Below are 22,020 nucleotides of genomic sequence, written 5' to 3' on the forward strand. Positions count from 1 at the left end.
TCCATCTTCGGGGCTCCATGATCATCGTTGTCACCGGCATGACACCATGATCTCCATCATCATGATCTCCATCATCGTGTCTTCTTGAAGTTGTCTCATCATCTATTACTTCTACTACTATGGCTAATGCTTTAGCAATAAAGTAAAGTAATTACATGACGTTTATGTTGACACGCAGGTCATAAATAAATAAAGACAACTCCTATGGCTCCTGCCGGTTGTCATACTCATCGACATGCAAGTCGTGATTCCTATTACAAGAACATGATCATCTCATACATCACATATATCATTCATCACATCCTTTGGCCATATCACATCACAAAACACTTGCTGCAAAAACAAGTTAGACGTCCTCTAATTGTTGTTGCAAGTTTTTACGTGGCTGCTATAGGTTTCTAGCAAGAACGTTTCTTACCTACGCCAAAACCACAATGTGAATTGCCAATTTCTATTTACCCTTCATAAGGACCCTGTTCATCGAATCTGATCCGACTAAAGTGGGAGAGACAGACACCCGCCAGCCACCTTATGCAACTAGTGCATGTCAGTCGGTGGAACCAGTCTCACGTAAGCGTACGTGTAAGGTCGGTCCGGGCCGCTTCATCCCACGATGCCACCGTATCAAGATAAGACTAGTAACGGCAAGCAAATTGACAATATCGACGCCCACAACTGCTTTGTGTTCTACTCGTGCATAGTAACTACGCATAGACCTAGCTCATGATGCCACTGTTGGGGAACGTAGCAGAATTTTAAAATTTTCTACGCATCACCAAGATCAATCTATGGAGTCATCTAGCAACGAGGGAGAGAGGAGTGCATCTACATACCCTTGTAGATCGCGCGCGGAAGCATTCAAGACAACGGGGTTGATGGAGTCGTACTCGACGTGATTCAAATCACCGATGACCTAGTGCCGAACGGACGGCACCTCCGCGTTCAACACACGTATGGTTAGGAAGACGTCTCCTCCTTCTTGATCCAGCAAGGGGGAAAGAGAGGTTGATGAAGATCCAGCAGCACGACGGCGTGGTGGTGGATGCAGCAGGATCCCGACAGGGCTTCGCCAAGTGCAAGCGGGAGGAGAGGTGTTACGGAGGGAGAGGGAGGCTCCAAGAGCAAGGGGTGCGGCTGCCCTCCCTCCCCCCTCTTTATATAGGGGCCTTGGGGGTCCGGCCCTAGGGAGATGGATCTCCAAGGGGGCGGTGGCCAAGGGTGGCTTCCCCCCCAAGCCAAGTGGGGGCGCCTCCACCCCTAGGGTTTCCCAACCCTAGGCGCAGGGCAGGCCCAAGGGGGGGCGCACCAGCCCACTATGGGCTGGTTCCCCTCCCAACTCAGCCCATGGGGCCCTCCGAGATAGGTGGCCCCACCCGGTGGACCCCCGGGACCCTTCCGGTGGTCCCGGTACAATATCGATGACCCCCAAAACCTTCCCGATGGCCAAAATTGGACTTCCTATATATATAAATCTTTACCTCTAGACCATTCCGGAACTCCTCGTGACGTCCGGGATCTCATCCGGGACTCCGAACAATTTTTGGGTTACTGCATACTAATATCTCTACAACCCTAGCGTCACTAAACCTTAAGTGTGTAGACCCTACGGGTTCGGGAGATATGCAGACATGACCGAGACGCCTCTCCGGTCAATAACCAACAGCGGGATCTGGATACCCATGTTGGCTCCCACATGTTCCACGATGATCTCATCGGATGAACCACGATGTCAAGGATTCAATCAATTTGTATACAATTCCCTTTGTCAATCGGTACGTTACTTGCCCGAGACTCGATCGTCGGTATCCCAATACCTCGTTCAATCTCGTTACCGGCAAGTCACTTTACTCGTGCCGTAATGCATGATCCCATGATCAACCACTTGGTCACATTGAGCTCATTATGATGATGCATTACCGAGTGGGCCCAGAGATACCTCTCCATCATACGGAGTGATAAATCCCAGTCTCAATTCGTGCCAAGCCAACAGATACTTTCGGAGATACCTTTAATGTACCTTTATAGTCACCCGGTTACGTTGTGACGTTTGGCACACCCAAGGCACTCCTACGGTACCCGGGAGTTGCACAATCTCATGGTCTAAGGAAATGATACTTGACATTCAGAAAAGCTACAGCAAACGAACTACACGATCTTTGAGCTATGCTTAGCATTGGGTCTTGTCCATCACATCATTCTCCTAATGATGTGATCCCGTTATCAATGACATCCAATGTCCATAGTCAGGAAACCATGACTATCTTTTGATCAACGAGATAGTCAACTAGAGGCTCACTAGGGACGTGTTGTGGTCTATGTATTCACACATGTATTACGATTTCTGGATAACACAATTATAGCATGAACAATAGACAATTATCATGAAAAAAGAAATATAATAATAACCATTTTATTATTGCCTCTAGGGCATATTTCCAACACTTTGGACTCAAGAGTGCCAAGGCGACTTACCAGCGATGTGTTCAGAATTGCCTACATAAACAAATTGGGCGCAATGTTCATGCGTATGTGGATGATATTGTGGTCAAATCCAGAAAGGAGGAGACATTGATAGATGATCTACGGGAAACCTTTGACAATCTCCGGGTTTACAAGATGATGCTCAATCCGGAGAAGTGCGTTTTTGGTGTCCCGGCAGGCAAGCTCTTAGGTTTTCTGGTTTCAAACAGAGGCATTGAGGCTAATCTGGAAAAGATTGCAGCAACTACATCCTTGGCTAAACCGGCGTGTATTAACGATGTTCAACGTCTGGCCGGCCGGATTACAGCCTTGAGCCGGTTTATCAGCCGCCTTGGAGAAAAGGCTATCCCTTTATATCAGATGCTCAAGAAAATAGATGACTTTGTCTGGAGTGAGGCAGCGGATAAAGCGTTCGAGGATCTGAAGAGGCAGCTAGTTGAACCGCCCGTGCTTGCAGCGCCGATCGATAAAGAGCCATTTAGAAACATTAAAACCGCGCACTAATCCAGCCTTCTTAGGCCATCAGCGCCACGACCATCAGATCTACGGTTTTGGACGTCTTCAACCGTCTGATCAGACTCCAGCACAGCACTTCTCGCAACTGGAATGGGCAGCTGCTCCCACGGCAAAATTGGGGGCCTGTGGTTAATTGGGCCCTCAGTCTCGCATGAAGCCCATTTTAACAACACGAGGCTAAACAACCATCGAACGGCTACCCGTTTCCTCCTGTCTCAAGAAAAGGCCACTCCTTTCCTCCCTTCAATCGACGCCCTCCCCACGCCGCCTCGCCTCCTTTGGTAGGTATCCGTGGCGGTCGAGCTCCCTCCCAGCCCTCTGAAGATGAAGATCCTTGGCTGCTACGAGTACATTCGTTCCTCTCCCGGTTGTCCATTGATTTGGAAGCAATGTGGCGGCTGCAACGACGTAGTAGCCAGGAATCGTCGCCACCGCCTGACCACAACACGGCACCTGCAAGGTAACCCTCCCTCCCACCTCCTTCTGACCCACCCCATCTTCTCGCTTGTGCCCCCGCTCCCGATCCAGTAATGGTCCAGGGCTACGGATCCCGCTCGACAGCTCTTAGTGATTTTGTTCCAGTAGGTACCAAGAGGTATTCCGCTACAACTTCCCCACACCTCGTTCCCTCATGCTCTTTCGGATGATTTGAACTTGAGATCTGTTTAATCTGTGAGTAGTTAATTTGAAGCTCTGATTAACACTTGAGGAGGAGCCCTAAAACAATCAGATTACAAAGACGATGTGGCTCATGCCCTCTGTATCTCCACTCCTCCACTACGTATGTTCGCATGCTTGATTGAACAAGATGGTTGCAGCATGCTGGCACATAACTTATTTTATAAGGGATTACACATGAATTTAGGAATATCCTTGCTATCCAGCAATCAGTTATTTTGTTTGTAGACTACATGTGCCTATCTTTTCGCCTGAGAATAACCGAGATGAGTTAATCTATCTTTTTGCAGAGAGTCAATGCAGTGTGCAAAGTATTTTTGCAAACACATTGACCAACAGTGGGAGTCTTCAGTTGGTACTTGGCTATTCTGACTTTATGCCACCACAGTAGCAATGATGTATTCCTAACATTATTTAGGGACATTTGTGATAGGGAAGATGAAGAGAAATGCCCCCAAGGTCTGTTATGCTTCACTTTGACAACAATTTTTTAATTAGTATATAATCTATTGAATAATCAACATAAATTATCTAAAAATATGATGGGAAGCATTTTTTATCTAAAAACCCAAGCCACATGTATAGATTCGTAGTGTTCTCAGCATATTAGTATATAATCTATTATTTTCCTTTGAAAATAGATCGCTTCAATGCTACCCCTCTTTTGCAGTGGGGAAATGCTTACTTTGTAAAGTTCTTAGAAATCATAATTATTTTTTCACTATTAGATATTCATGCCTCTAGATTAGTTGTCCTATTTTTGTTTGATGAACTACTGAAAATAATTACTGCAGGAGGGTGACAATACAGATACACTCTTTAACCTAATTAGGTGAAGATTGGTTTCTTTGGTAAGGCTCGGATACTTTGTAAGACTAGATAACTCTTCTTGGCTTTGTTCTTCCCTACACTATTACTATCAACACATTAAAATCGTTCGAGCAAAAAAAATAAAAAATTCATTAGTCTAAGTTGAGTGGGAATGGACATAATATATATATGCCTATGAATTATGAAAAACGATATATGTTGATCATGCAATCTGCTATTCGAGATCATTTGGAAATAAAGTGCCATAGCCAAATGACGATAATCTTCAACCTTATTTAATTTCTTCTGCCCATAAACCATTAGGATAAAGTGCATAATCTGGCATCAGGACCGGGTATCTATGTATTGAAGCAATTATTTTGGCATATAAATATTTGTTTATTGGTTATGTAATTTAGCACATTACACTTAACGCCGAGATATTGTTGAATGACACATTTGTTCCGTGGTTATGCTAGCCTCCCCGACTATGCTTCTGGGCTAATTTGCTCATTTTTCTTCCCTATACGGCCCTTTATCCAACATGATTCTATTTTGTTCTGACTCCTAACTAATGATGTTTTCTTCGTCTCTTGTATTTGCAGGTCCTATATGAATTAAAGTGTCGGATTGTGATCAATTCATTGTGGAAATTCTTGGACAATGGTTTTTGGCTTCAGGTGTGTTCGTTGGGGAAAATTCTAGCCTAACAATTTGCATGCCCTGCTCTCTAGCCATGGATCCACTCTTGCAATTTGTAACTCCAAGCCCAACATAGGAATCATCGTAGTGCAACTGTTCTGGTACATTCGCTTTCACATTTCTTTGATTGATCTACCTTTGAACCGATTGTGAATCTGATTGCTTGGCATCTATACACGGAAAGACAATATAACTGAATTGCTTCTATCTGGCTTTACTATTTATAAAATCTACTATACTGTATATTTGTGCATGGGACGAGTCATTATGATTGTTGCGTGACTATGGCAGTTGTGGATGTTTGTTTCCCACTCTATTCGACCCAAAATAATGTTACATTCTCTACATAATGTACGGTTTGGTTTCATATATTCCATCCGTCCGAAATTACTTGTCACTCAAATAGATGTATATAGCACCCGACGGTTGGAGTATTTCTCAAGCAACCATATTGTTCACAAATTCTCTCGAAATTGTGAGCAAATTAACCATAATACTCTCACATTCAGCCTATAAGACAAAATTCACCACTATATGCCTCTTTATACAAACACAACCTTCATGTTGTATGCCTTCATATATTTGCGGATGTGCCTATTATTTTATAGTAAAAATATACGGGCGCAGCAACGCGCGCCAATCATGATCTAGTTATTATTATATGTGGTTGCTAATGTCTGGGCTGTTAGCGTAGCCATTGTGGTAGAGCGCAAGTAGCCTGGCAAGGAGTATCCGGTTCAACAACCGGTTTATTATATCAGTGAGGTGCTCATTGAGTCAAAACAGAGGTATCCACATTGGCAGAAACTGGTGTATGGGGTGTTTATGGCAAGCCGAAAGCTTAAACACTATTTTCAGGGCCATCCCATCACAATGGTCAGTTCAGCTCCTCTGGGCGACATCATTCAAAACAAAAGAGGCAACTGGCCGGGTTGCCAAGTGGGCTATTGAGCTTGGACCTCATGGGCTCAAATATATACCCCGCATGGCGATCAAGTCCCAGGCACTCGTGGATTTCATCAACGATTGGACGGAGTTACAGGAACCTGAAGAGAAACTGGACAATACATATTGGACTATTCATTTTGATGGGTCTAGACAGTTGGAGGGATCGGGGGCTGGAGTCGTATTAACTTCCCCACGAGGTGACAAATTTTGTTATGTCCTCCATTTAATGTTCCCTTGTACTAACAATGCAGCTGAATATGAGGCTTTACTCTACGGGCTTCGGATGGCTAAAGAGATGAATTTAAGCCGGGTTAAGTGCTTCGGCGATTCAGATCTAGTGGCCCAGCAGGTGTCTGGCACTTGGGATTCTAAAGACCCACTCATGGCTGCATATCGGCAAGAGGTAGACGCAGTGGCTGGTCACTTTAAAGGTTATCAGGTGGACCATATAAAACGGCGGAAGAATGAAGCGGCGGACGCTTTAAGTCGTCTTGGTTCTCAACGTAAACCGGTTCCACCCAATGTCTTTCTTGATGTGTTGCACAATCCGTCAGTCAAAATACCAACTGAAGAAGATTTGGCTATTCCTGATCCGGAGGCTCAGTTGGTGGCAGCTCTGCATGCCATACCGGATTGGACGATCCCATATCTAGATTACATGAACCGGGGCGAGTTACCAGATGAGGAAACGTTGGCTCGACAGATAATCCGGCGTTCCAAGTCCATGACCATACTCAACGGGGAGTTACATCGTTACAGTGTTTCAGGAGCAATTCAGCGATGTGTTTCTCCTCAAGAAGGTCGTAAAATTTTGCGAGAAATCCATGAAGGGGATTGTGGTCACCACGCCGGTTCAAAGTCGTTGGTTGCCAAGGCTTTCCGCCATGGTTTTTACTGGTTGACGGTGCATGCTGATGCGGAGGATTTAGTCAAGAGATGTGATGGATGTCAAAAATTTGCCCGCCGTGCGCACGTTCCGGCTCAAGAGTTGCGGATGATTCCAATTATGTGGCCGTTTGCAACTTGGGGGCTTGATATGGTTGGACCCTTCAAGCGCTCTAAGGACAAGAAGACCCACCTGTTAGTAGCAGTTGATAAATTCACTAAATGGGTGGAGGCAGATCCAGTCAGCAAGTGTGATGCAGCCACGGCGGTTCAATTCATCAAAAAGGTGATATTCGGTTTGGTTTTCCACACAGTATTATAACAGATAATGGCACTAATCTGTCAAAAGGGGAGATGGAAAAATTCTGTCAACGTGAGCACATCCGGCTTGATCTAGCATTAGTGGCTCACCCCCAATCTAATGGTCAAGCGGAAAGGGCAAATCAAGAGATTCTAAGGGGTATCAAACCAGGGCTTATGGTTCCCTTAAAGCGGACACCGGGTTGTTGGGTTGGGAGTTACCTTCTGTGTTATGGAGCATCAACACCACACCCAATAGGTCTACGGGTTACACACCTTTCTTCATGGTGTATGGAGCGGAGGCAGTTCTACCTAGTGACACCCGTCACGATTCGCCCCGTGTTGCAGCTTATGTTGAGGCTGATAATAAGAAGGCACATCAAGATTCTTTGGACCTGTTGGATGAAGAGCGTGATCTTGCAGCAGCATGTTTGGCGATTTAACAACAAGATCTTCGACGTTATCACAGCCGCCGAGTTAAAACTAGAACCTTTCAAGAAGGTGATTTGGTGCTCCGGCTCATCCAGGATCAGACTGATATGCACAAGTTTCCCCCCTTGGGAAGGACCTTTTGTGGTCAGCAAAAACCTGCACAACGGATCTTACTACCTCATTGATGTTCGAGAGCATGAAGATTCACGTCAAACGGAGGAGGAGACAAAGTGGCCATGGAACATAGCTCTCCTTCGGCCTTATTATACTTGAAGCCATAGGCTCTTCATCTGTACATATTTATGACAGTGTATATATCATATAATAAACCGGAGCCTCCGTTATAAGTGGGGTATCTATTCTTTCTTATATCATGTGTGTGCTTTTACACGATAACTAACAAAGCGGAGTCTTTGTTAAACCGGATTTAGCAGCTGCATAGAGATAAAGAAAATCACTAGGGGGCTTGGTCATGTTTGAACCTCAGCTACACCTCTTGATAGGCATTTCAAGCCATACAAGGAAAATTTGTGGAGCCAAAGAGAGTGTTGTACATAGTACAGACTCAAACATAGGCACACACTGAGCATCGCTCACAAAGTTACTTGAGGGCTCTTTTTTGCAAAGCAACAAAGAGTTTGAAAGGACCCTTGTAATTGGCTATCAAGCCACGGCTTGGAAGCCTGGTGTATTCACCTAAAACCCCGGGTTAGCCTGCCTTCATCAAGTAGGTCACTCCTATCCAGGTAATCCTAGTATGACCCATCGAACGTTTGACAAGTCAATCTTTTACAGACCCTGAACTTGTCACAGTTAAAACGATGATTGGTTAATTGGAGGTCCATCTTAAAAGGCTGTGATAAATGGTTTAACTCAGAGGCCTGGCATCCCATGAAAAGCCTTGATTTGGAGCCTGACAGCTCGTAAAAAGCCTTGCATATTTTCCTATTTGAATTTTGTTTGTTGAAAATCATAAGTATTTTTTTATAAACCGGCGTCCTTGACCCGGCTTGCTTTCCAACTATCAGTTGTTGGCACATGATCAATTATAAACCAATGGTCATTGACCCGGTCTGGTTTGACTAAATCACCAGTATTATAAAGAAAATCCGGTAGTTATACCGGTCCGGTTTGATATATAGACCAGCATTATGAAGATAATATTATCAAACGTATCGGGTTGGTGTTAAACACCTTTGCTGTATACATGTTTGGTCAATCAATGAGGTATGTTCTGTACATTATTTTTTGTACAAACACTTGGTTATTCAGCTAAAGTACTATATACTTCTTAGATATTATGAAATGTCTAGCGGTAAACCGCTAGACACTTTTAAGTTTTTTGGACCCAGGAAGGCAAGTCATCATAGGCTATGCATAAAATATATCCTGAAGGGTGGCACAGATTGTCACAAAGCGTTATGAAACATGCTCGATGGCATGGCAGATAAACAAAGTTTGCTCGATGGCATGGCAGATAAACAAAGTTTCAGCTATCCTATTACATGAAGCTTCAAAGCGGCTCAAACAGTGCTATTGTTTTTCACAGTAGCCATATAAACCGGCGACCGGATCGGGACTCTTCATCACGACGGTTTGACGGTTGCGGATCAGTTGGTGTAGGCACTTCTTCATCCCTCCCCAGCCGCTGGAAATCAGCCATTGACCAATCGATTCCGATTAAAGCTTGGAACACTGCTTCCTCATGGATAAGATCAGAAGGGTTAATATCAGGGGCGTAAGTGTGCTTACGAATCGGAGGCACAAGTTCTTCGACTTCATGGATATCGGTCGGCTGTCTTTTCCCTTCTGCATCATAAAACAGTTGAAAATGGGACAAATCGGTGTCCTTAGCCAATTTGTTGGCCACTGGCCGCATCTGTTTGGTCAACCGCCGAAGATCATCATTGTCAAAGTTTGTACCGTCTTCTTTAACGCCTGGATATCCTTTAATGATATCCTCCGCTTCAAGGTACGGAATCCAGGCCTTGGTTCGAATAAGGGTGGTTAACGCTCCTGCTCTCGCAGCGGCTCTCTTCAACTCGACAATACGCGCTGGTAACGTGTCCGGCTTCTCAAGGGTCTCCTTAATCAAAGTTGGCGCCGGTTTGTTATAAGCCGCCGTACGAATGGCTCGCTGAGACCCAGAGTATAGCTGCTCAACCAATGTATATGCCACTTTGAGCTTCATCCGCATATCTGCACCAAGATGAGTGATCCGAGTTCCTGCCAAAGATTTTATCAACATTTTGGTCAGTTTTAAGATAATTGACTGGCGCAACATACATAAGCAGACACTTACCAAAGATAGCAGAGGTCATAGCATTGATTTGGCGCTTCAAACCGGCTAGTTCTTCAACCACCGGTTTCAGGGCTTCCTCGGCGTCTACAGCACTTTTGGTTAAACCGGCTTTTTCGGTTTCCCATTCAGCACAATCTTGGTTGAAGGATTCTTTCAGCTTTTCCATTCCGGCCAGGGCCTGGGTCAGCTCCTCTTTGGCTTTTGCAGCTTCGGCTTGTTGAGACTTCACATTTTCTTGCAAATCAGAGTTTTGGGCATCTTTGCTTCTCAGTTCAGCCTGCAACATTGAAGGTATATTCAACAAAACAACATATTTATGCATTAAGTATAAAGCATATAACAAGTTATCCACTTCATACTTGGGGGCTAATGCCTATTTTCTCTCAAATACTACACTCTATACAAGTCTCCAGAACAATGCAAGCATATCCTTGACACTTGGGGGCTAATGTACGTTTGCTCTAAACCGGCAGTGTGGATTAAAAACCGGATTAACTTGCCAAGTTAAACCGGCCTTTGGGGGCTATGCTGCACAAAGTTATCTAATTTTTTCAAACATGCGTCTTATCTATGATTGAGGACATGCTTTTGCAAGGATCAATAATGGGATGCTTGAAGTGTTACAAAGACCCGGTTTATGATTAACAATCATAAAACGGCTCTTGGGGGCTACTTGGAATAATATTTCAGCTATAAATCAATGTACCAGGGAGAAGAATTTACCTCATATTGTTCTTTCATCAAACTCACCAAACCGGCTTCATAATCCCGGTTTGAGTGCAGACGTTCAAGAAGTTGGAATGAAGCTCATCAGCGTTAAGATGAGCATAGTTCGATAAGTCGCTGCTCCATTTACCTTTATCCCTAGCAATTTGCTCTTCTTTGGCACTATGCTGAGCCAAAATGACGGGATGACCAGGAGAGTTGTGGCCCATTCCAGTAATAATAACGTCATCACCTTGACCTTCAGGATTTTTGGTGGATGATGATGGAATTTCAGTGTCTTTCATTGGACTAGCCCGGTGTGGTTCTGCCGGTTCAGTATCAGGGGCGGCAGGTTCAGCATATGTTGGTTTATCGGTGTGTTTGCCGTCAAGGGGCGGATCATCAAAGGTTGTTTTAGTATGAAGACCTTCCGGTTCACCAGTCTGCTCCGGTTCACCTCTTGGTTCTTCTTCTTCGACGACAGGGTCTTCTGGCGGATTGGTGACCCGAGCTTTCTTGCTGGGTCTGGCTTTGGCCCTGCAAACAGAATAAAAAAAGATTAACATCCTATTCAAAAGATGTAGGGCGCATTGAAAGGAAAGGTTTTTCATAACTCACCCGGCCACAGTTTTCAAAGGGGGGAGTTGAGTTATTGTCGATTCACCAGAAGAGGAAGGAGGTGTCACCTGATAATTTGAATCGGACGGATTAAGAGGTTGTCTGAAATAACCTGCCTTGGGGTAAGAATGGTCAGAAGTAGGAGAGACCTCAGACCGGCGCTTCCGAACCGGAGTATCAGGTAAACCGGCAGAGGTGGCCAACCCTGTTGGCCACTGTGCCGGGTTGTCGGCGAGCTTCATGCTGTTGAGTCTTCAAAATAAATGTTGGATCCAAGTGAGCAAGAGGATGAGAAAAGCTTACTTTCTAGATTGCTTCGCGAGTTTTTTATGTTGGCATAGAGTCTGAACCGGAGGAAAGGGTAATTACCTCTACGTCATCAGCCTGACTAGCTTTTGCCTCCTCCTGAGGAAGATCATTGTTAACAAGATGCATAAAAAGAGAGCCAAGTGAGTCAAGTTCTACCTCAACTTCTGGGTCATCAGTATCATCATCAAGCTCCATATTAATCCGGTCAGCCGTTTTCCGCTTTGACGTCCGTTTTACGGCTTTGGTCTTCGGGCGGGTTAGCTTGACCACTTTGTCTCCAGTTGGCTTTGCCGCTTTCTCTATGGATTTCCGTTTCCAGAAGGGGTAATCACCCTATATATATATATACTAGCAAAAATGACCGTGCGTTGCAACGGGAAATAAAATAAAATATCATGTGGCATAATAATTCAAAAACATACAAATTATTTGAGTATGAGCCCATTACGGAGGAAATGATCTCTTAGTAGTAAAAACAACACAACACGTGCTTAAGACATCACTACATGTTATGTTTTTTAAGCTAGGCCCAAAAGGTTGAAAATAGTATGTCAACAAAATAAGATCAGAAAGGAACAAAGTATTTTCTTTATGCCAAATATATAAAAGTATGATACACTATATAATATTGGTGCTCATCAATCTTCTCTCACACATTTACTTTAATCTTGAAACATCTTCCATGCAATTTCTTTAACTGTTTCTCACGTAAACTTGCCATGCCAATCACTTTCTTTGACTATATCATACATATGCCACGTACAGTCATCTTCACTCATGTTTGCAACAACTGCATTTTCAACCCCCCCCCCCCCTCCCCGCCAGTAGGTATCATCATCAAAGTATTTGGTATGAGAGTGGCAGTCACATCTAACTACAAAAGAGCCATCTCCATCATATTTCAACAAAAAACCAAATACGTTGCCACATGATCCTGTGATAGCGACAATGTCTCACACTGCCACCTTGAAAGCCAATAGTTGGACTGGAGAATAATGTCCTGGGTATTGCCAAATCTGTAACTAAAAAGTACTCTGATGTTATACAAATATTTAAGAAACTAATAATCATGTAATGAAGACCTTGATGTTCTTCAGCCAATAGCAAAGCTTTAGACTCCAGTGCTCATTGTTGAGCGAGTGAGTGTGCTGCCAAATTTAGGCCTTCTGATGTTTACAAAGTTACCATGGTAAAAAGCAAGAGAACCAACCTACATTTGTTCAGGAATTAAAGCAATTAAATGGTTTGGGGCACATGTGAGTATAGCTGCTCTGAAAATGAGTGTCTTCACTGCTACATTTGGAAAGTACTCATTGCTTACTGCATTTGGGAAGCTAGCAAGTATGTGATGCAACTGGCAACATCAGTCAGAGAGATCATTCACCTCTGTTGAATCATTTATTTCAATATAACAACACAACACCTTATTATGCTGAGCATCACCACACTGAACTAAACTGATCTAAAATTAAATCGAAGTCTTTGTGCATGGTAATGGAGGATTATATTATACAGATACATTACCTAAATCGTTCGCCAGGCTGCTCAAGCGGTGGTGGTGTACAAACCGTAGAGTTGAGTTGTTGCGTGTGTGCGGGGATTTGATCGGTGGGGCGACCACGGCATCATCAAGCTGAAAAAAATATAACAGGCCCCTAACCGAGAAACAATAGTCATATGATGAAATCTATTAGCACCATTCAATCACGAAAAGAAAAGGCGTCAGATGGTATCTGCGGTTGCATGAGAGGAAAAAAAAAAGGAAATCCAAGCAGCAATTGGAGCTCGGGCAGAGACCAAACTTATATCTAATCCGACCGAGCTGGAGCACTGTTTGTGCCTACACATGGACAGGAAAAAAGACCAAGACTTTGATGCCTATGGGTTCTTAAAATTCTCACAGTGAATTGGATGGAGTATATATCTAGTAGGATCAAATTAACTGAATTATTGGTTGTGCAGGATTAATCAATTAACACTCATCGTGGATTGGATGGATGGATATATCAATATCAACTATGCACAATAGAGAAAGGTCCGTCAAAATAAACCATGAAATTACTGAAAAGTTTGTCAATGCTAATAAACACGAAAGTTCACCACCGGTTAGTGTATGCATTGGTAAAGGTGTGAGGTATGAATATTTGCTAGAGGTACCTTCAAATAGCCAGGCTCCTGAAAAAACATATTGCCTCTCTCGCCATGTACATGAGCATGCTTCCTCAAGGCAGCCACATTAACAAAGGTCTTGCCACAGTTTTCATAGCTGCAGGAAGAGGATCTTTATGGATGGTTCGACCTTGCACGACTGCGCCTTTGGATCTTGCTTTTGTTGCCGCTTTCCTTCAGGTTCCTGTAGACATCCTATTTGAGCTCATACAGAATATATGTAGTTTGTCCGCAGAAGTCGACATACATTATCCCCGGAAAAAAATCCACATACAGTATGTAGTTTGGAAAAGAGTTAAGCAACAATATATGTGAAGTAAAAACGTAAGCAAGATTTATCTTAATAATAAACTATGAAACATTCTCATTCATCACACAACACTACATAGCTGAAACTGGTGTTCACTTCCTCGACCACATACCTGGCGCATATCACCTCCCCTTACTAAAAACTTCATGAAGCACATTACAAATAAATTAATAGTACAGACTACTTCTCAATTAGGACGTGAGTGACATGTAAAAGTTGTGCCTCAAAAAAACTACATGTATCAAAGATCTGTACTAATTCATCTACTCTTGCAAGCACTTAGTACTCACCTAGCATACCTACAACATCTACATGATCACACATCAAGACAGAATTATATAGATATATGTAAAAAATGTCTACTGTGGGCAAGAGCTATATTTCCTACAGTAAACTGATGAACTGACATACAGATGAGACCCATCAGATGCTTCAAAAGTACCTGCGCCAAAGTACGTCCAGGCGACGGCTGATGATCTTACGTCAAAGTCGGCGGAGGCGATGGCAGATTGTCTTGCGGCGAAGTCGACGGAGACGACGGCTGCGAAGTCGACGGATACAGTATATTACATTGACGTCAAAACCAATTAATCCACTCCACTAAATACACCTCCTAATTCTATTTTGCTAGGTGCATTAGTATATCTATTCATGTGTATGCAATTATGCTAATTGATAACTAAAGAAAGAGCAGAATATAAACTTCAAGAGTTACTCCAGCATCATGTCCAAGAATTACTGTAACCAAGTTCAAGCCACCATGTTTAGGTATATGTAGTCAGCAACATTAAATTTCTTGCTTCAATCCTTGGCTAGACAACAATTTTTCAGAAAAAATATACTGAAACAGGGGCTTTTATGGCTGATTGGCTGAAACATAATGCAAAATACATAATAAAACAGACAACGTAGTTGGTGTAAAGACTCCAGTGCATATCATCCAAACTGTAATTGGAAGTAGCACCAATTTTTCAGAAAAAATAAAGGAACACAAACAATGCAAACAAAGGAAAATCGATTAAATTCATCGATCATCCAGTGGTGTAACAACTACAGTAACATAAAAAAACAACTACTGTGAGGGGTCGAGTCATTACATACCTCTGGTGTAGAAATTGCTCTGTACCAGCCATGTGCTTTTAGAAGCCATCACAAATTGGTTCACATAACAGAAGATAAACGAAGGTTGCAATTGATCCCTGCTAAACCTGTTGTCTTGAAACTCCCGCACCACAAAACAAATATCAGTGCACTTTTGTACTAATCCAGACCAGAACAAATCAAGAGAACTATCAATTTTTCTGGCAAAGAGCAAGGGAACTATCATAATCCTCCTCTGCCAGCAACCAGCAGCTTCCTCTGCCTGCAACCATCGACTTCCTCTGCCTGTAGAAGGCCACACACATAAACACGGATGCACATCCAGCCGCACACATCACACACAACCAGCCGGCGGAAGCACAACACAGATGCCACATACGCCACACCCGGCAGCATATGTTGAGCCGCCGCCTGTGTGATGCGAGAGGAGAGCGGGGCTGGTTGGGGAGAGAGGGAGGTGAGGGCGGCTGCTGAGACCAGGAGTCGCTCTTGGCAGCGCGAGATGGGGAGGCCTCGAGCAGAGGGAGGCGAAGGACACACGAGGGGACGCGGGGAAGCGATCGACAGCCGGCGGCGATTGGCGTTTGTGCGGCAGCTAGGGTTGGCAGGGGTCAGGGAAAAATCACGCTGGCGGCTCGTTCGACAACCAGGCATGAATCGTTTTTCTCACCAGGCGGTGGCAGAAGCTCTGTAAATTCTCTCAACTCCGATGGCGTATGCTTTGACGAGCGAATCGTTATTTCTTTTGAACTCGCTTAAACATGAACCGCGGGTTCAATAAACAAAAAATATAAGGACTTTTTCGCAAGAACGCCGCGACGGTGAACCCGGAGACACAATCCGTGCTTTATTATTACTAGGATGAACATGTATTTTCTTCTCTGCAAAAGAATGATTTTTCAATGGTTTTTCCGGGCTGTTTATTTTTCAGAAATTGTGACCTGCTAAATTCTTTTTCCCTTACTGCACACATGCACATCATTTTAATTTGTGTGCACTTCCCAACTTGTTAGTGCCGTCGTACCATGTTTGTTAGTCATGCTTTACTTATTATTTGGGCACCTTGGGGTAACATCTTGCCAATGTTTGTTCAGAATGGTAAATACATGTTCAACTCGAAATCATATTACCTTTCATTATGTTGGAAGGAAAAAGCCTTTAAAACTGGATATATGTAAGAATGCTGACATTTAAAACTATCCTTAATTTGTTTATATCTTTGTAAAGCACTTATTTATAATGCTTGAGTTATCAGGTTAGTCACATAAAAACAATACGCACTTGCACTTTCAGGCATACCTAGACTTGATTGTCAGTTGCTCTACTCTAGGTGTTGGTTTAATACTAATACCTTGTCTTCAAACTTTAACCGTGGAAATTATATGGCTCATGTAAGTGCTAATACTTTCACCTTCAAGTTTAGCAAAGTGACGTACTATTTTCTAATGTATGTGAGGATATATGGCGCTTTATTGCCTGGCAGGCTCAATCTTGATGACACAATTAGAGTAAGTACTTGGAGAAAATTTTATTAGTTACGATATCTTTATTAAGAGGTTTCATTGACAGTGAAGTCCAAAGGTAGAGCTGAACATTATACCATGCTTAAGAATGTATGTGACTTCTATAATAGTGTTTGTCGTACCAGCATCTCTTTTACAGAACAAACATATTTTATGTAGTATCCTAGCTTCAAACTATTTCCCGGTGTTCTTTTGTAAATTGTGCTGATGCATGTCGAAGTACTCAGGCAGTCTGATAATTTATCATTTCATCTCTTTTTCGCCATGAAATGTATCGGTTAATCTTACAAAGTTGATATGCTGCTCACTTCAGGCACAGACTCCATACCCATCGAGTTGCATTTGTGATCAGCCAACACACTGTAAAACTGAGAAACTTGTGCTCGATCGCCTCCAAGAAGTAAAAATTAGTGAATTATCAGGAACTGAACATGAACGTGATTTTGTGCAACGGTCTTTTCATCAATCGATCATGAAAGCAAGGCCAAGGGGTTGTGCCAGATGTTACGAAGCTTGTCCACATTGGAACTATGTATCGAATTTTATGTGCACCGCTGCTTGGTGGGGAAAGTTCTGTATGTTCCTAGAGATTAAAAAACTGATTTGTCAATTCTCTTCGCAAGCTTCTGGTTTGTGTGGTCCTGTTGTGCTCAGGAGTCAGGAGTGGTGACGAATTCATGTTGTGAGAATATGTCGATGCTGTTGAGACTGTCTTTCTAGGATGCGTGTTTATCTCTGTAACCTGTATGAAACTATGGATTCTAATTAATTTGCTAAAATAGTAGCTGCTTACCCTGATTTCTAATAGCATTTGTTAGGTGGGGCGCATTGCTGTTTATTAGTTGAATGGTGATTTCTGCTGAATTTTTGTTATTGTAATGGTATATGGGGCTGTAAGTTCATTCTTTTGATATCATTGTAAAGGTATGGCTCTTTCATGATTGGAACCTTGCACCGGTAAGATTTCCACAACACTATGTATGATCTAAACAATGGGCGAAAATATTTATTGGAGCATTTGTTTCAAACAAATGATTTTTATGATATTTCTAATATTTAAGTGTGCGTGATGTATTTTAGATAGTACTGCAATATTGTGTGCCCGATTGTTATTGAGATTAACAAAATATTTAAAATTATAGTGAAAATGTACAATCTCCAATAACACAGTGGGTATTAATATTTATATTTGTTAAGACGTGCGTTGCACGTGCCGCTTACTAGTTTTGTGAAAGGAACTCCTTACGACGGTTTCCACACATTTCCGGGCAGAAAATTCTCGGCGCTCCTCAAGTCAAATAAGTTACACGTACGTACGCTCCATCCACAGCCGTGTACCGAGCCGCTGATGACCGAGGGTTGCGAGTGACCAAGACCAATATATGGCAGCAGCAAGTGGCATCGACGATCGATCACTGGAATGGACAAGCTGGCAGACCCTACGCCTACGTTGCGTACGTATCCGGAGGAAGGAGAAAGCGAGAGGCAGCAGCAGCAAAGTGGCGGCTATCACAGGTTCACGGTGTACAATAATTCTACTGGAAAGGGGATGGAACCCTGACCTGACAGAGTAAAAATATTGTTTTGCACATTGCTTTCGTGCGTGCGTGTCATGTTTGGTGCGGTCATCCACTCGAGGAAACGAAAGAAATGGCGCGCGGTGCGGTGCGGTGCGGCGGTCAGGTCCGTCATGCCCCGGCCTCCCGCCTTACCGTGTATTACGTGCGGTGCGGATCACTTGAACGTACTTTTGACTCGCGGTGCGCCCATGCTTGATGCTTCGTCCCCGTTTCCTCCCTCGGAACAGTCAGAGCTGCCAGGGCCGGCCCTGAGGGGGGGCAGGGGGGGCGGCCGCCCCGGGCCCCCAACATCGAGGGGCCCCCTCTCAAGTATGCAAGTAGCCCAGGGATTCTCCCCAAAAAAAGAAGCGACTAGGACTGGGTCGTAGCATGGCTTCAGGCCTTTTGCATGTTCAGCTTCATATGGCCCAAGTGGATTGCTGGGCTAGGTAGTCATGCATGTACGCATTATTTCTCGGAAACAAAAACGCATGCACTATGGCTGATCGATTAGATCAGATCAGATCAGATCAGCTCGAAGAGGGGCAATGTATCACGCACGGCGTTGGCGATCGAGGAACGAATTCCGCTTCAGGCCGAACGCCCTTGCCATCACCTGATCGCCGTCTAGTCTCGCCTCTCGCGACCTTCATGCGCAGCAGTAGCCAAGAGACGAGAGCGGACAAGGCCTGCTTAGACTGGATCAGAATCTATCAGTTGATTTTTAAATCCGTGTTCTACAGCTCTAAGGTAGCCTCTCTGGTAGTCCCTAGTTCCTAAATTTATTGTTTGTTAATTGAAGTCGATGCCCAGAATTGTTTTTCACAATCCAATCATTGGATAGGATTAGTGTGTTGAAAACTGCACTATCTGTGCTTCATTTAAAGATGACACAAAAATTAATTTTGTAATTGTTGTGGATTGCATTCCAATCGAACCCAATTTGCTCAGTTTGGATTAATGGTTGCTGAGGTATCACCAGAATGGTGCTGCTGTACAAGTATTTTCGAAGTTGAGCAGATATTGTTTTTGCGACTTTTAACAAATTTCTATTCGCAAGAACTAGTCTATATTCAGATATGACCAGTTTCTTATTACAACATGCATGAAAGACGTAGATAACTTCATGTTGAATATCCTGATTTGCTTATTTTCTTCATTTTGTAAAATGGATCATGATTTGTAGCCTAGAAATTCATATATGACGTGCTTTGGAGTTCAAATTAAATGGAGAATCCAAGCTATGCTTGTATATTTACCTAATAATAATTAATGGGCTAGCTCTAGGAGATATTTATACATATACTATTAGGTATTAGGATGTTCAAGAGCCAAGAACAATACATAAAAATTTTATGTTTATACTAGCACAAACGCCCGTGCGTTGCATCGGGTGAAAAAAAAACCACACTTCCCTAACCCAATTGCTCAAGACCCCCTTTCATTCCACGACACAACGCAAGCATGATGGGATGAATAAACTCTTTGAGAAAATGGATAGGAACCTTCCATGTGGATAGGGCACTTTGATCAATACTCTCACCCGCGACCGGAGGATATAGTACTCTTTACATACATTAGGCATTTTTAAGTTAATGCAACCAATTTACAAGCCCCGTAAATCAAGTCCTTCTGTTTCTTCCATCAAGCCTTGAGTGCAATAATATGAGCGCATGCAAACTCCATCGTCTATCGGTATTATACAATAAGCATAGCATAACCCATGGTTGCAACAATATGAGCACATGCAACTCTCTTTTCATTTATCACCAACGAGATAAAAGCCTGGCACACACAATGATCTGGTCTTCAAATATTAAAAATAAGTTATATTTTTGAAATTAAATGATTGAATGTTACATTCTAGTGAATGAAGCGGGATTGACTATGGCCAATGAAAGAAATTAAGCTGGAATCATGCTCATAAAAATTGTATAAAATAATATATGCAGATCGTCCTCTTCCCTACGAGAAAAAACACTCACATGAGATTTTTGAAGCTCTGTTCTCAGTACACGGGATGCAGTAAACACCAGAAAAAATAGCACAGATCAGACGTGAAAATATAATCACTTTATAAATGATACCAAAGGAATCAAAATTATTATAATCTGATAATAATTTGAAGTTTGGAAATTATTCTACTCTAACAATTGTAGCATGCATGTACTTTCTTTGAATATATGCAATGTAATTTTGTTCAAATAATGTGCAGGCAGGAAATACAGTGCTTCCAAAAATCTATACTATGATCAGTAACGTGCGTGCAATTCTTGATAGGAAGGATAGGTAAAATCACATGATCAACATAGAAGACAGTTCAGGCGCCCGCTGGAAACTTGTTGTTTTAGTGCTTTAACAATGGTGCAGCAGGTCCGCACCGGATGAGGCAGCTCCAGCGTCCTCACGTGCCGCCGCAGGAGACAAGCGGCTGCTCGGATCCACAGACGACAGATGTGGTGGCGACTGCCTTGTACAGTACAACAGAGCCAGCGCCGGCATGCATCGGTGCCTTGGGTCATCACGCAGTGCCTCCGTCGATCCATCTGCGAGGAAGCCCATCCAGCCGCTTAGGTAGCTAACCCACGTTGTGCTTCAATCAATCAGTTGAAAGTTCGAAACCAATCCAGCTGCCTCGTCACTCATCACGCAAGCCTCAATCGATCCGACGTCCGCAAGGAAGTCATCGAGCTGCTTAGCTTGCTAGCTAGCGCAATAATTCAATTGATCTGTCGTCCGCAAGGAAGTCGCCTTCGGCCGCCAAGCTGCTGCTCTGCTGCCTTCGCCAGCGGCTGGACCTTGACCGTCCACTGCTGTCACGCCTCACCGCTGCCTGCTGCAACGCCAACTCTGCCTCATGCGTGCCCTAGCCGTCGCCTCCAGGATCGAATCAATCTGCAATTGTCTCTCTTGCACAAACTCGTTGACATCCACCGCTGCCTGCGTCGCCCACGTACGCGCTTCGTGAGTCTTTCTCGTTGCTCCACGAGTTGACTTTCGAGCCCGATTATACTGCTATGCAAATAGCGCACTATGAAGGATGACGGCAACCAATACGGCATCAAGATGTGAGATGTGAGATTGCAGATGCAACTGGATCATGACTTGGGCGAGGAATCCGTGGTGGTTGTTCTCGTCCAGCACGGCGGCTCTCCCGTTCGCTCGGCCATGGCGTCGGCAGCTCCCAGCGCTTAGAGATGCGGCGGATCCTGCAGATCTCTTGTCTGGATTCGGCGAACGAGGAGCAGGGGTGGGGGCGCGGCGGCGGCGGTGGAACCCTGCTTCTCGTGCGGGACAGCAATTTTAACGACGGCCGAGTCTAGGCTGCGTATTATTATTATTACTAGTAAAAGTGCCCGTGCGTTGCAACTGGCGAACAACAAAAACTCACAAAAATTATAGTGGCCACCATAAAAAAATTCAAGTTAATCAGATTGTGCCAACTAATGTAAATCCTACTTAAGAATAACTCATGCAAGAAAGAGGAACCTGAGCTTAGAAAAAAAGAGGAACTTGTACACCATCCTGCCTTAATGGACGGTCCTTCTGGCGGTGATAGTGGCCACCGCTGTGCTTCCTTGTCCTCGTGGGCAGACGTGGGGAAGGAGCAGATCCTGAGATCAAGGAGCCCGTGGACGGGAGCAGCCGCTCAAGAAACAGAACCATCCAAAA

General features: G+C 43.7%; 1 protein-coding gene and 1 long non-coding RNA gene across 2 annotated transcripts in view; both read right to left on the bottom strand.

The window, feature by feature from the left end:
- Positions 1–10,147, bottom strand: part of LOC123083700 (uncharacterized) — a 28,270-nt gene extending 18,123 nt beyond the window's left edge. Inside the window, exons 1-2 of the mRNA XM_044505657.1 lie at positions 10,055–10,147; positions 9,378–9,978 (exon numbers count right to left, since the gene is read on the bottom strand). Of these exons, the coding sequence (XP_044361592.1) occupies positions 9,378–9,978; positions 10,055–10,073 (620 nt within the window). The 5' untranslated portion in view covers positions 10,074–10,147. The remainder of the gene's footprint in view (positions 1–9,377; positions 9,979–10,054) is intronic.
- Positions 10,148–11,847: 1,700 nt separating this feature from the next.
- LOC123084829 (uncharacterized) lies at positions 11,848–15,920 on the bottom strand. The gene is made up of 3 exons (XR_006439424.1): positions 15,267–15,920; positions 14,608–14,706; positions 11,848–14,039 (listed from the first exon to the last, which is right to left on the bottom strand). It is a non-coding gene; the product is annotated as an uncharacterized lncRNA (long non-coding RNA).
- Positions 15,921–22,020: the final 6,100 nt, after the last annotated feature.

Source organism: Triticum aestivum, chromosome 4A, assembly GCF_018294505.1.
Source record: "Triticum aestivum cultivar Chinese Spring chromosome 4A, IWGSC CS RefSeq v2.1, whole genome shotgun sequence".
Classification (NCBI taxonomy): Eukaryota; Viridiplantae; Streptophyta; class Magnoliopsida; order Poales; family Poaceae; genus Triticum; species Triticum aestivum.